General features: G+C 34.8%; 3 protein-coding genes across 10 annotated transcripts in view; 2 read left to right on the top strand and 1 right to left on the bottom strand.

Moving 5' to 3' along the window:
- Positions 1 to 1,213: 1,213 nt before the first annotated feature.
- LOC107008812 (peptidyl-tRNA hydrolase, mitochondrial) lies at positions 1,214 to 9,262 on the top strand. Of its 5 annotated transcripts, none has more exons than XM_015208002.2 (11): positions 1,214 to 1,438; positions 2,677 to 2,782; positions 3,536 to 3,652; positions 3,776 to 3,860; positions 3,948 to 4,015; positions 5,576 to 5,626; positions 5,719 to 5,792; positions 6,495 to 6,553; positions 6,641 to 6,717; positions 8,072 to 8,217; positions 8,393 to 9,257. In XM_015208002.2, the coding sequence occupies exons 3-10, from the start codon at positions 3,536 to 3,538 to the stop codon at positions 8,201 to 8,203; spliced, it is 663 nt and encodes a 220-aa protein (XP_015063488.1). In that variant the 5' UTR covers positions 1,214 to 1,438; positions 2,677 to 2,782; the 3' UTR covers positions 8,204 to 8,217; positions 8,393 to 9,257. The 5 variants fall into 5 exon arrangements, with proteins under 5 accessions (XP_015063488.1, XP_027769926.1, XP_015063486.1 ...); XM_015208000.2 differs by having other exon boundaries at positions 1,215 to 1,438; positions 8,873 to 9,262; XM_015208001.2 differs by having other exon boundaries at positions 1,215 to 1,438; positions 8,409 to 9,257.
- An 852-nt stretch (positions 9,263 to 10,114) lies between these two features.
- On the top strand, positions 10,115 to 12,622 carry LOC107011071 (UPF0481 protein At3g47200-like). The gene is made up of 2 exons (XM_015210393.2): positions 10,115 to 11,571; positions 11,683 to 12,622. The coding sequence occupies exons 1-2, from the start codon at positions 10,586 to 10,588 to the stop codon at positions 12,329 to 12,331; spliced, it is 1,635 nt and encodes a 544-aa protein (XP_015065879.1). The 5' UTR covers positions 10,115 to 10,585; the 3' UTR covers positions 12,332 to 12,622.
- The window catches only part of LOC107011072 (protein RER1A-like), a 14,272-nt gene continuing 11,340 nt past the window's right edge, over positions 12,599 to 15,530 (bottom strand). Inside the window, exons 1-3 of one of the 4 annotated variants that reach the window (XR_003576242.1) lie at positions 14,003 to 15,524; positions 13,646 to 13,725; positions 13,244 to 13,384 (exon numbers count right to left, since the gene is read on the bottom strand). Coding sequence is in view for 2 of the 4 variants with exons in the window: in XM_027914123.1 (XP_027769924.1) it covers positions 14,759 to 14,773; positions 14,919 to 15,488 (585 nt within the window). In the remaining 2 variants the exon portion in view is untranslated. Of the gene's footprint in view, positions 13,093 to 13,203; positions 15,525 to 15,530 lie in introns of those variants that run through there. The other 3 variants (XM_015210395.2, XR_001455790.2, XM_027914123.1) reach the window with 3 other exon arrangements.

Genomic DNA, 15,530 nt, shown 5'->3' with positions numbered 1-15,530 from the left:
ATTTTTTAATTTTTATCTGATACAAGATTAATAGGTGCTTGAGCTTTGATACGTGGGTCCATCCCTATACAGAAAGCATTTGGATATGGGTATGAAATTTGGGATCTCAAGTTGCTTTTATATCAAAATTGAGTTATAAGTTTATATTTTTGTAAAAGATGATCACTTATTTTAAATTCTACAAAAGGAAAAAATTGATGCTTAGAGTAAAAAAACTGTTTATACCATGTGAAAAAGTTATGTTACTCCCTCCATTTCATATTAATTCAAGCTTTGAGGTGTTTCACACCCATTGAAAAAAGTAGTTTAGGACATAAATTAAACATAATTTTCTATTTTTACCTTATTAATTATTGTAAAAAAATAACTAAACATTACTTATAATAACTAATTTCAATACTAACTTAAACAGTAAAATTGAAAGAATATTTTAAAAATAATCATGAAATTAAAAATTTAAATTAATTTGAAAAATAAAAAAAAGCTTAATTTATTATGGAACGAGGGAGTAAAGAATAAACGGTTACACTTATTGTTGATTAGTGATACTTTCTAAAATTAGGGTCTTTGAAAGTTTACAATCATAAATATTGCGTTTAACTATATTTCATTATGAAATTTATAATAAAAATTTATTTCAAAGTTATAACTAATCATGAATATAAATTAAAGTTTGCTTTATTTTTCTTTAACTAGGAACTCCCCATTTTTCGTTATTATCATGAATTTAAAGAAACGACAGATATCGTCCTAACAACTCTCTCAGATTAACTTTTCTAAGTTGGCTATTATAATTTTATAGCTAAATGTACCTCAGTACTCTCATAAATATGCGATGTATACAATAGAATATTTTGTTATAAAATCAAGATCATAAGAATATAATCATAAAGAGAAGAAGATTAAAGAAGTAGATAGCGTATGTAAATTTCGTATGTATATCATACAATAGTAAATGAACAACCCCATTTATATGTTGAGAAATCACTTCAAAAGTCACCATATTAAGTATCACAATAAATAGATATATTTTTATCCAAAAAAATTCATTTATTTTATGGACTATCCACTCATTCAATAAATTTATAACATATTTCAATTAATGAACAATAATTTATTTATTCGTAAGATGATATAATTTCTTAAAAAAGTTATTTACGTGGGTCACTTTATAACTTTTTGTATTATAAATTAGAGTGCTAGGAGAGAAAAAAAACACTTCCGCTTAATTCATTTTTTTTTTTTAATTTCCAGTAAAACGTGAGGTGCTCTACGTTTCTTTTCATTCTTCAGTGGTATGAAGTAGAGGTTTAAGGTCATCAAGAATTCTAATGAGAAGAGTCATACGACGGTCCTAAATTGTTAAAGAAGTACTACTTTTCATTCAAGAATTGTGAAAAATTACCAACAAGTCAAGTCGGAATTTGATTTCAAATAGGTAATTTCTCTACCTACACTCGACTATAATTACATAATACGTATTTGGGATGTATTGTAAAGTGGAAATCACTGTTTAATTTGAATTTTGCAATAGTTCTTGAAATGGGTTTGATGAATCTTGAAAGAGGTAAAGATGAATGGTAAATTGTTAAGAGAAGTATTCGTTTTCATTCAAGAATTGTAAAAATTCATCAAGAACTCAATTATACTTGACACATTGACAGAACACGTATTTGGGATGTATTGTGAAGTTGAATTGAATTTTTGAGTTAGTTTTAGTTTGATGAATTAGGTTTCTTGAAAAAGGAAACATATGAACAGTAAATTGTTAGGAATGTTTCAGTTTTTTTTTCAAGAATGGTGAAAATTCATCAAGAACTCAAGTTTGGGATTTGATTTCAAATAGGTGATTTCTCTACATATACTGTAATATAATTATAGAAGACTTATTTCGGATGTATTACGAAGTAGAAATCACTATTTAATTTGAATTTTTGTGTTAGTTCTTGGAATGGGTTTGATGAATTAGGGTTCTTGTAAGAGGAAACAGATGAATAGAAAATTGTTGTAAAAATTCCAGTTCTCATTCAAGAATGGTAAGAATTCATCAAGTTTGATTTCAAATAGGTAATTTCTCTATCTGTACTGTAATATAATTAGAAGACTTATTTGGCATGTATTACAAAGTAGAAACCACTATTTGATTTGAATTTTTGTGTTAGTTCTTGGAATGGGTTTGATGAATTAGGGTTCTTGAGAGAGGAAACAGATGAATAGTACTAAATTGTTAGAGAAGTACTATTTTTCATTCAAGAACTGTGAGAATTTATCAAAAACTCAAGTTGGAATTTGATTTCAATAGGTAATTTCTCTACATATAATGTAATATAATTATAGAAGACGTATTTGGGATGTATTGGTGAAGTGGAAATCAGTATTTTGATTTGAAATTTTCATTACTCTTGAAATGAATTGGGGTTCTTGAAAGAGGAAAAGAAGATAGAAAATTGTTGATAAAAGTGGAATTCTTTTGGGTATCCTACTGACAGGGTATATTCAATATTGAGTTAAGGTAAGTTGGAAAATAGAGAATTTACTTTAAACAATTGTTGAGGAATTTGACAAGTTCTGAGGATATGTGAAGAATACTAGAAGGATCCGTTAGATGAACCTACGGGTTATTGATGAACATATATATTGTTTTGTAGTTGATTGTGTTGGATTGATTGGTTGCAGTTGGATGGTGGAAGCTAATGGTTGGTTTTGTAAAGACTACACCCATGTATGTTGAGTCTGTTGGGCTTCAGGGAACTAACTACCCTTAGCTAGAAAAGAACCCAAGGTATGTGAAGCTAAAACTTCCTTCGCCATAATGGCACCACCCTATGTCACATATTTCTTTTGTACATGCCAATACAGCTTACATGAGATATAGAACTAAGATCTTCATTTTTTTATGTTACATTCCCTTGTCTAACTGTCAAAGCTATAAGTATTCATTTACACCTTTCAAGTCAAGTTCTCATAACATTTCGTATGATCATATGTGTTTTTACTTGAAATTCTTAGGAGTCACATGGTATATATGTCACTTATTATAAATAAAACAAATGGCCATAGTATATTCACACTTGTATACTTGAGGACATAGACAATACAGTCATAAGATAAACTAAGATCTAGTGCTTGAATAGCTAAACGATCTTCTACTTAAATGGCTAAATGATCTTTATTGTAATTTACTTGTACAGGCCTTTAAGGCATTATGTGATAGTAGCTACCATTAACGATGGGAGGGTAGTCATAAGTTTTACTCGACACACCCGCACCTTAGGCTTGTTTATGAGCTATGGGTTGCTCATTTGGTAAAATTGTATAAAGTTGAGAAATTCGATAGCTTTTACAAATTGTGGGGTTTTATGAGAAAAAAAATACAACTTAAGAAATTCAATGTCTAAACAAAATTTCAACTTCAAAAGTAGTTAATTTCAAATCACGGAAACCATGTCCAAGCATGCCCTAAAAATCCAAAAAGCCACCTCAAATGTTTTCAATGCCCTTTTTCTTTATCTAACCTTATTGATGTTCACTGCAGATGAATGAGATGCTTAGGAGGATTTGTCGACGCAACTTCTGCACTTGCTCTCCTCGGCCGTGGCTCTTTGTTGGGTTGGGAAATCCTGGGGATAAATACAGGGGAACGAGACATAATGTAACCTCTATTTCTGGACTAACATTACTTTCTCAGAAAGACTGCATAAAACCTGATCTATTTTGGGTTCCATCTTACTCGAGTGGTCTTCATTAAGAGCTTTATCTTTTGTTTCCGCTATAGGTTGGTTTTGAAATGCTTGATGCATTCGCAAATTCACAAGGGATTCATATGGAGACAATACATTGTAAAGCTATGTTTGGAAAAGGTCTCTTTAGTTAAACATTGATTTCTGTTTTTTTAAGTGTTCCAAGTACATCTTCATATAAGATTGTTAATATATACCAATTCTCAGGTTTTGTCAATGGCATGCCAGTTCTCCTTGCAAAGCCACTGACTTACATGAATTTGAGTGGTGAATCCGTAAGCAACTAAATAAGTCTTACTTGTATCATAAATCTTTTCTTTTTTCTGCTCATGACTGGTGCTGCTTGGATTCTATCTCAAATATGTGTCTGAATGAAAGCTCGTAGTCTAAGTGTATTCTGTCGCATAGTGACAGTGGGTTTACTTGTAAATTTTCATTTCGCTTGACTGGGATCTAGCTGATTTTGTTTATAATTAGTTTAGAGTAAACCCCTCTTTGAAATGGTGGTTATATTGACTGTTATCATCATCCAGCCATGTATGGTGTTTCCTTGTGTGGGTGGAATGGTGAACGGTGAAGCTGTAGATCTCTAGAATAGTTTTTACAGCTGGAAACTTCCAGTGCCAACTATTTGTCTCAGAGAAGTAAGATGCTAATCCTAATGTTTTCAATTCTTAGCTCATATTTCTCTCTGTTAACCTTAAATAATTTTGGAGTAGTTTTCTCTGTTAGTTTCAAAAACAGTTAACACATGCTGAAGTTTGTTGTTACTGGATACAGTCAGTCTTTGACCACTGAACGTGGAATGCAAGTCCAACATTGACGTAATTGGTAGGGTTATTTTGTCAAAAGTTAACAAGAAACACTGAATAAGGAAAGTCAGATACGTAGCTTTGTCTCGTGATTAATTAACCAAATTCTTGCCAAAAATGATTCTAATCTGATAAAAATGTTGTTCAGTTGTTCTCTGAATTGTTATATTATGTATGTTTCTTTGAAACTTTGATATAAGACTTTCTTCTTTGCTTTGATTCTTGTAATTTTATCACTGAAACAATCTTAAAGAGGTTACCGAGTTATTTTTTTATGTAGTTAGGTAGTGAATTGCAGATCACTTTTATTCCATGAAACTAAGCAACCCAGATAGCAGTCTTGTGCTGCCAGTAACAACAACAAACCCAGTGAAATTCCACAAGTGGAGTGTGGGAAGGATAGAGTCTACGCAGTCCTTACTCCTACCTTGTGGAGGTAGAGAGTCTTCCAGAAAGCAGTGGAAAAATGACGTGACTCATGGACCTTAGTACTCATTGGATTAGCTTTTCCTATGGACTTAGCCACTTACGGGGGCATGTTTTTGAATGGCAATATTTATAACATTTGTCTGACAATTGACTGTTTTTGTCAAGACTTGCCTGTTCACAAGTTAAATGCAAATGCAAGCCTGGTCCCATTGTTTTTTCCAGATTTAGTTCCCTTACAATCAGGTTAAGGGAATGTCCCAGCCGTTGCTTCCCCTAGTATGCAAAGCAGGTTTATACTTAATAGACTCTCATCAGACAATTAAGTTCCTCTGCTTAATAAGTGAACTTTTTGAGAACTTCTATGAATAGAAAATAGCACATTACTTAGCTCAAGTTATGTCATTCAAACTCCAGTTTACATGTGCAAATAAAAGATCAAATTCTTGTGACTCCCAGTAGATTTCTACTTGTTGGACGTTGATGTTTTCTGATGTTTTTAATGGGGAATGGAGATGTATCGTGCTTTTCATTGATGTTTAGTGTTATCAAGGTGATCAATATTTCTGATGCCCTTTCATTTCTCTATTTCCCCAGATTGGCCCACTTGCAGCATATTACAAGCTCCCTCTCAATCGTGTGGTCGTGGTACGATATACTAGCTATTCATATTTTTTAAGATCTAATTGGACATGTTGATCATGTTTTGTTAATACTTTTCCACATGTCTTTTTCTCCAGTTTCATGATGACATGGATTTACCATGTGGAGTTCTTCGTCTTCACCCCAAGGGAGGTCATAACAGACATAACGGGTATGAATGGAATTCTTCTTTATATAAATCTACTTAAAAAAAACCTTTAATTCAGTACCATGAAACCATCCATCTGTTCATTTTTCCAGTGAATTATCTATTTAGGTTCATAGCTGGAATTTTAATGAACTTAATAATGACAATTGTATACCTAGCCAACATTTTTTTTTTGACATAGCCAAAATACCTGAAACCCCTTCGGGGTGGACCAGTGGTTTGGGCTTGGGACTTCCATGTTGGAGGTCTCACGTTCGAAACCCCTTGCCAGCGAAAGCAAGGGGTTTGTCTTCTGGATCGAGCTTGTCGCACCGGGCTTGCTTAGTGCTGATTGCCTCTTGTATGTGGTTTGTGAGCTATTGCAAAAGAGAGCGGGTTTTACCCTGTGCGCACCCAAAGGGTAGCAGCTGCGGGTTTCCTTTGTCATAAAAAAAAAAGAAGATCAAAACACCAGAAATAATACCTACTCAAGTTATTCTTTCCTCAATATAATTAGCATAATATTTTGTTAGAATGTCCATAACATGCGCCCGGACCACTTCTTGAGTTGTGCATAGAATTTCTCTATCTGGAAATCTGTCTTGTTTGCTATGCCAGGTTTTCATGTTTTTGTTGGTAATTCCGTACCAGAAGATATCTCTGTCACTTTATGTATGGTGCAGTTTCGGTTGCTGTTAAACTTGATCCGGTTCTCTTTCTTTACAGGTTAAAGAGTGTGATGTATCATTTTCGTGGAAATGGAGAGTTTCCTCGGTTAAGGATAGGTTTGTCGAGAGTCTGAAATACCTAAATGTTCTCTTTTTGGTGTATTGAGTTTCACTATGGAAAACTGAACATAGTTCTCTTGCTAGGTATTGGAAGACCTCCTGGTCAGATGGATCCCAAAGCATTCATGCTTCAAAAGTTCAATTTAACTGCAAGAGAACGAGTAAGTTTATAACTCATTGAGTTATTACATAAAATTGACTCCCTAATGTTCCTTTTCTTGTTTCTGTTCTACAAGCTTTTCTTGAATATCTTTTTGGTAATGTTATTAAAAAAATTATTCAAATATCATTACCAAGAAGGTAATGCAAAAGTTAAAATAAAAGGTATCGAGAAAATGGACATTTCAGGTTACACTCATAAAGATTCTTGCAAGTTCACAAAAACCAACATAGCAAAGAACCTCTATCCGGAAACAGTAAATTGTAAATACATTTAAACTTTACAGCAGCTATCATTTCCTTCTTCCCGTCAAATCATCTTCTATTTCTAGAGGTGACAAAACTAGCCCAAGCCCATCAGTATTTTAATAGGTTAGGCAATTACTGATTTTTCTGATGGGCTGATTTAGACAACCCGTTTTAACCAGTAAACTAACTCAGCCCAAATGTGACCCGCAACATCTCCCAAAGCTTAAACCGTGAAACACAAACTACAGTTCAGATGATTATAATAATATTAACTTCGTCACATGAATCAGGGGCACTGTGCCGACATGGCTGATTATATATATCATTTTCTGCTCTTATCTTTCTTTGTCTCTGAGGTATGCAATTATATGTTTATTGATTGATAACTCTAAAAAAGAAAGAACAAAAGTTGGATTAGGCTTGGGTTATACAACCCATTGTTTAGCCCATCATGATCCACCTAGTTTAGCCCAAGTTAACTGTGGGCAGTTTATTGATCTAAGCCATCTTGACCCGCCCTAATTCAGCCCAAACCGCCGATCTTCCACCCTTTATGAAATGGATATGTGTGAATTTAGTCAACAAAACTTATTGTTGATTAGATAAAACAGAGAAGACCATAGAGAATTTTTTTTAAAAAAATGAAAGACCTTGGAGAATCTATTGAACAAACAGTATTTCTCCAATTTAGAAGAACGCTCTTCTTCTGAATTTGAAAATTTGAGACACATTGTTTATTTGGATTCTCCATCTCCTTCCAATAATTCCACCATCAATTTGGATAAATATATGTCTTTCTTTTATCTATTTAGTCGTTGCAAAAAGAAAATTTTGTTAGACATGTTGTAACATGTGCAGATTACACGTTTTGTAGAATACAACCAATGAAAAAAATATTTGGACCCAGTTAAAATTTCTCATAGACAATATCATATGGAAATCAGCATTGTTTTAGAAGTACCCATGCTCCAGACGTTGAAATCACGTTAGAACGAACAGATCTTTGCATGATAAAACTAATATATTTGAGCATTGAAAGAACTCCAAATGTATCTATTTGTAGCCTTAAATCCACTTGAGTTGAAGATTTATACATTTTACTTGCAGATTGATGCTGCATTACTGGAGGGAGCACATGCATTGGAGCAAGTCTTATCCAAAGGCTTCTCCGAAAGTTCTAATTGTTTCAATACAACGCAGAAGTACAAGCACATACGATTGCAGACATTGCCAACGTGACGTCATGCATAAAGGTTTGTAGATCTTGCTTTTGCTGTGTCTTTTTTAGTTTCCATTGATTGTTTAAATAGAAATAATAAGAGTCTTCTGTGGCCATTTTAGCTAAACATAAGTGAATGAACATTTCATGACCCCCTCCCCTCTACCTGTATAATGCGACTCTAGAGTATGCTTTTGATACTCTTAAAGTATTTCATCCCTGCAGATATATCCTTAAGGAGCTGGCAATTATCTTAATTGGTTAAGCTTTCACGTTGCTTTTGCTCCTTCGGAATTACTTGTACTTGGACAAAAAGAAACCAAGTAAACCTAGCTGCTCAGTACTCTTAATATCGATCCATGATAAAGTGACGAAAGGAATATTTAGAACTGCATATCTCTAGTTGGTGTGATGTGATTTTGACATCACCCATAAAATCCATAATAGCAATTAGCATCACTTCCTTTGCTTGTGATTTCCTTTCTACTATTTTAGTTTTCATGTATAAGCTCTGTTCGTTGTAAGCTACTAAAACTTAATTAGCTCACTTGTGGGTGTTGAATTGGTGTACGGCTGGACATTCCATTGCCATCAATGCATCCTATTACTCGAAATAACCACCTTTCCTCTTTACCAGTCACTACTAAATGACATGTTATCTGCTGTTAAGAAGGGTGGATGTTGTACAGGTTGAGCTAGGATCAAGCACTCACTTAATTTCTCGGAGTACAGCTATGTGAACTGCAGAAAAATTGCAGGATTATTGAGAATTCCGGTTTCCTGTACAAAATTTGTGTATCACTTCTTATTCGACAACTGTAAGTTTGTCAAAAGAAGGAACTCCAGGAACCAATGGAAGTATAAATTTTGCGTAAGAACCATTTGTATTGTCTTTCCATCATTGTACATTGGCATTCATAATATATATCAGCTGTGAAAATGGTAAGGTTAACTTTATCATATGACTAGAGAATATGAAATTGACAACTCAAAATTACAGGACTATTGACATGTAATAATTCATGTGTATATTTTGTTATTTAGTTGATTATTAAATATTGAAAACATTTTCTATTTTAGGGGTTTATATGTAGCTATGCATTTCTGTTTGTGTTTTGTTTAATGAAGATAACCTTTATTTTGTGTGTTGACAAATTCAGAACGTGGACGAATATGGAATTATTTTAAAGAGAGATTTGTCAAACTTCAAATAGTAAACTTATTTTAATACTTCCATGTAACACCCCGGCCCCACACAGATGTAACCAAAACTCCAATAATTTATTGAAGGATCCTTTCAGTTTATACGTTGACAAAATAGAACATGAGCGAATATGGACAATCATGAAAGAAAAAATTGTTAAAACATTTTCCCTTGAGCTGACCGAATATTGTATGCCTGCCTTCTTCTAAATAAGCAAAAAAAAAAGATTTATCCTTTGTTAACGTAAAACTTCAAATAGTAAACTTATATTTTACTGTGATTAGCTTATGAAAGTGAAATGTTATAATATCAACATGAGTTAATGATTATTGATTGTTGACATGACTAAAACCTGTTGGTAACAACGACTTGAGATATTGAAAATTCTCCGTGAAATTATTAATCTGTCAGCTGCCCCTCTGTGGAAATAGCTCTTTTTCTTTTTAACATACATAATTGTTTATTTATTGGCAATTAAATTGGAAGAAACAACAGATGACCCAATCAGTAGCCTTTTAAAGTGAACTACTAGACCCAATAGTGTGAACTGTCAACAGCTAATTTCAGATATTTAATTTGCAGCATGTTTCAATTTTTTTTAATGATTTCCCACCTGGTCAAATAGATTAAGGCACATGTGAATGAGATCCTCTTAGTTTAATAACTTAGTTCCTATTAGTTAAAGGGGTCAAGGCTCTGCATCATTAAACACGAAAGTAGTTGATTTTTGATCACGCAACAAATTGCCAAAGGAGAGTTTAATCTTACAAAGAGCACTTACAAATTATACAACTGATAACAGAGTGTTCAAGATCATAAGTAGTAGTAGTATTTAGTCAACAAAACGTGAAGAACTAGTTATTGTGGTCAATGAAGTGGTTGAGAGTCATAGCTTTAAATTCCAACAGAGATAGTCTTGTTGCTAATGGGAGATGACAAATATATTGTGAAATTAATCGAGGTGAAATCATTAGAAAAAAGTAATAGAGAAGAGGGTCCAGTAGGCAGCATATATTCTCCAGTTGGATTAGTTCAACTTCAACATCCTACAATCATTTCTTCTTTTATACTACGCGACGACTTGCTTGTAAGCTAAAGTCTTCGTAAAAGCAAAACATTTTTCTTGCTTTAATGGAATGATCCAAATTCCAATCTTTTGAAGAAAAGTAGAAAACAAGTCAAAAAAATAAAAATAAAAATGGTTGCTGTATTCAACAAAGATCTTTTGAGTTGGTACCTCATTACCCTCAAGCTCAAAGAAACTGTTGATGCTGGTCTTCAAAATACTCCTACTACTCCTACTCCTACTCCCACCACCAGCAGATCCATTAGTTTTCCAGAATTTCCCCTGCAACAACAACAACAACACCGCCTGTTGCAAAAAGAAGAGTATCACCCAGCTGATTCTCTGAAAATTACCATTGAGGAAAATGTTCATACTGTAGAAGAAGGTCCAAAATCACCAGAATCCGAATGGGTAATTAGCATTAAGGACAAATTAGAGCAAGCTAAGCAAGATAATGATGCTGGATCATGGGCGAAACTTTCTATTTACAGAGTCCCTTTAAGCCTAAGAAGAGATGATGATAAAGCGTATATACCTCAAATCGTCTCTTTAGGTCCTTATCACCATGGCAAAAAGCGCCTCCGGAATATGGATCGCCATAAATGGCGAGCCGTTCTCCAAATCCTTAAGCGGACAGATCAGGAAATTAAAATGTATATTGATGCGGTGAGAGAGCTCGAAGAGAAAGCACGCGCCTGTTATGAAGGGACAATTGCAATGAACAGTAATGAGTTTGTTGAAATGATGGTTCTGGATAGCTGCTTTGTTCTCGAACTGTTTCGTGGTGTAGCTGGTGGATTCCAGCATCTTGGTTATGCGAGGAACGACCCGGTTTTCGCAATGAGGGGATCGATGCATTCGATTCAGAGAGATATGATCATGATTGAGAATCAAATTCCATTATTTATCCTTGATCGATTGTATGGGATTCAATCTGATATGCCTCATGAGAAAGGTATTGTAGCTAGGTTAGCTCTGAGGTTTTTTGATCCGTTGATGCCAACTGATGAGCCATTGACGAAGAGTGACTTGACCAAATTGGAGTCATCAATGGGACGTTCTGCTTCTTTTGATCCATTAGCAGACCTTGCTGGACTTCATTGCCTCGATGTTTTCAGGTACAGTCAAAATGGGTTAAATCAATAAAGGACTCATGACTCGACCCCTTCCCAGTTTGTTTGAACTGTTTGATTAAAAAAGTGAGCTAATTTTGTCATTTCTATTTTCAGGAGGAGCCTTTTGCAGACAGGGCCTAAGCCAACACCTAGGACGTGGATCAAGCGTTGGTCACATTCGAGTCGGGTGGCGGACAAACGCAGGCAGCAAATGATTCATAGTGTTTCAGAGCTGAAAGAAGCTGGGGTTAAGTTCAAGAAAAGGAAAACTGATAGGTTCTGGGATGTAAAATTTAAGAAAGGAATCCTCAAAATGCCTCGGCTTTTAATTCATGATGGTACAAAGTCACTTTTCCTCAACCTGATTGCGTTTGAGCAGTGTCATCTTGACTGCACCAATGACATAACTTCATACGTAATTTTCTTGGACAACTTGATCGATTCGCCAGAGGATGTTAAGTACCTCCATTACTGTGGAATAATTGAGCATTGGCTTGGCAATGATGCTGAAGTTGCTGACCTTTTCAACCGGCTTTGTCAAGAGGTTGTTTTCGACGTCAATGACAGTTACCTTTCACAGTTATCCGAGCAAATTAACCGGTACTATGACCACAGGTGGAATGCTTGGCGTGCTACTTTAAGGCATAAGTATTTCAACAACCCATGGGCAATTATCTCTTTTGCTGCTGCTGTTATTTTGATAATCTTCACCTTTGCACAAACGTTTTATGGAGTTTATGGCTACTACAGACCACCTCAATAGTTCTCACTCAATTTTCCAGATTGATTTTCACAATTCATAAAACACTAGTCAAAAATACATTGTGCCAAGATGCTGGGCGACAACCGCCTAGCTATACCGGCATGGAATTATTATTTCCTTTTTTGGTGCTTTTACATCGACTGGTCGATGGGAAGTCAGGAGATTTATTTTTCTCTCTCATTTTTTTTAGTGGCATGGTCTTCGGTAGACCGTGCTCAATATACAATTTGATACGCACTTGTAGTTGTGAAGAATGCTCAAATGATATGTCAAACTGAATTTTTCAAAGAACTTACATGTGGAACATTGTTGATCTCAATAATTACTGTTTACCAACTACATTCAACTCTTTATTTGCTCCACAGAGAGGCTTCTGGCATAGTAGAAGCCAGCAGATTACTAACAAGAGCACTGGCAAGCTTCTTTACATAGGTAGAAACTAAGTAAAGGTACTATAATACATCAGGGTACTTATAAAGCATAATTTTCTGAAAGCTGTGCAAATGGAAAACAAAGATATCATTACACTATAAAATATGCCCCGACACAAAATGTAACCATAACGTTGATACTGATTCTCCTGAGAGTTTCTTCCAGTTCCAGTAGCATCCTAGAAATCTATGGCTATTGAAGCAGAAAAGAAAAGACAATTTACAGCAGCATGATGTAAATTTCATAGAGTAAGCAGCTGCCGCAGACCTTTCAGTCTACGGGAGAAGATCTTCACTCTCTGATGAAGCTGCTTTCTTTCCATCATATCGCTGAAAGGGAGAAGGAAATTGGGATGAAACACAATTCTTAGTTACAAAGGATGATCATGTAAACAAAGAAGTAAAGAGAAATTTACTTAAATATGCAAGGTTTAAAATTACCTGCTTCCCAAAAGAGAATGGCAGATATTTATATTTCAACATGTGTCGTATTTGTCTTCTCATGGTAAGTGTGAACAGCACAACCCAATAGAAAACGAGAATCGGCCAAAATACAGGCACATCCAATACACTGAAAAATGTTAACACAAATGCAATGCAGAACGCCTTGGTAATTGAGTACCTTCACACCGAAACACAGAAAAAATCAATGCCCTAAGAAATGGTTGAGAAATTAGACACACTGTTTATATAGGTTCTGGCACATGGGAATTAATTTAGACATAGATGACAAAGGGCAGCGCTAACCGATAAAATATCGTGACTCAAATTAGAACATGCCAGTGACAGAAAAATAAACACAAAAGCAAACAAGGGACTGATCTATTGATTTTTTGGGTGGCAAGCAAACACTATAATGCCCATCGAAACATAAGAGATATACACGGTATTTCTCTAGGAGCATCCTCTTTGGGGGCCTACAACAACAACAAATATTTCTCTAGGAGCATCCTCTTTGGGGGCCTACAACAACAACAAAAGTCAGTCAACACAGTACAAATCATTCGGTAACTCCAGTCAAAAGAGTGTGCGACAATATCCTCTCCATTTTTAGCCAATATACACGAATGCTCAATATGCAACATCACTATCAAGAGGCATGCATATTAAGAATGCTAAATATGTGACATCCCTATCAAGAGGCATGCACCTGCATACATGCCTGTGTCTACTATAATAGTATCTAATACTTCAGCAGCACCACCATTTTGGTCTTATATTTTTATGAAAGTAGACTTACAAAATTAAACTTTCTTTATTCAAGCATAAGAGCGAACATTTCTACAAGAGAGAGGTTTTCCTTGTGATTTTCTGAGATGAAAATTGTAGGATGCCCTCTAATGGGATTACATGAAGCCTTTTATAGACTTGAAAGCGTCAAAGAAGAGATAAGATGGAATCTTTGCTTTTCTTCTATTGGTGATGGTGGTAGGGGCCATATGCCTTTCTTTTCCGAATAAGTCAAGAGACTTGAGATAAAGAAGGCATCTTCTTTTATAATGGTAGGGCCATGTGTCGTCTTTCTTTTCCGCATAGTCCAAAAGACTTTTGGTAGAAGAAGCAACTTTCTTAACGTGGCGGGTCCCTCTAGGGTCCATATGTTTAATCAGTAAAGATTCCGTTTCTTTGAAATTCCTTTACTTCTCCATAGACAATTCCGATTTTTAATCTCTGTCTTGAAGACTAATTATTCTGCTTTTTAATAAGCTCAATTAGGATTAATCAAATGGATTTAAATAAGACTGAGCTAGAGCCTTAGGATTTAACATGTCGCCATTATCGTCACTTTGTGACGAAGCTTCTTCAAGAAGTTGCTCGATCGCAGCTTGATCTGGATTAGCCTTTTCATTATCTAATTCAGATAATGCTTTTTCAAGGCGTTGTTTTAATTCACTCTTGGATGGTGAATCCTTGACTGGTGGCCTTTTAGAAGATGATGGAGATTCTCTCTTTGCAGGAGACCATCCTTTGATCCTTATCTCTTTAGAGAGATATTTTATCCTGTCAAATTCTGCAGTACAAAATGTCCAACTTATAATATAAGATAGACGTCTTTTAAAGAAGTACTTACATAATTTTATATGCTCTGGAAGGGTAGAGATGTTCTCATCAATTTGAAATTGAAGGTATCCATCTTCAAACCTTTTAGGCCTAACCTGTTTATTTCCTCCAAAGTAACTCCACCATTCGTAGAACCACCTGGGGATTACAGAAGTCGAGGCTTCTGTGCAATATTTGACAAACCACGAATGAGTGATTGGTCTAACAAATAAGAAGTTCATCCACGCATTCCTGTAGTCGAACCAATTAAATGTTTGGGGGTTAAATCTTTTAGAAAGATTTATAGGGGTAAGGAGATGATCAGTCAACCAGTTAGAGGGAGACAAAATCTTTTTAATTGTAAATTTCGAATAGGCAATGCTATCCGGGTCTGATTGATCTGCAAGTTCATGCTCGATTTCGATCGAACCTGTATCGATAAGAATGAATTCAAAATACCTTCTGGTTTTTAAGGCATTATCGCTATCTACACAATTCCTATTATTATAAACAGGTTTAAGTAGATTTCTAATTTCAAAATTTTCTAATTCCTTGTCAAGAGCAAGGATAGGGAGAGTATATAAAGGATATACTTCAAAATTTTCTTTCTCTGTGGAAAGAGCTTTTCCTGTAACCTTCTTAGTTGCCGGAGATACAGCTTCTGCAAAGTTTTCTGGTTGCTTCATTGCATAGCTTTCACTTGTTTGCTTTTGGGAAAATCTGAGTTT

The sequence above is a fragment of the Solanum pennellii genome, chromosome 2 (assembly GCF_001406875.1).
Source record: "Solanum pennellii chromosome 2, SPENNV200".
Lineage (NCBI taxonomy): Eukaryota > Viridiplantae > Streptophyta > Magnoliopsida > Solanales > Solanaceae > Solanum > Solanum pennellii.
Note: the sequence above shows the minus strand (reverse complement) of the source record. Positions and strands in the feature narration are given on the sequence as shown.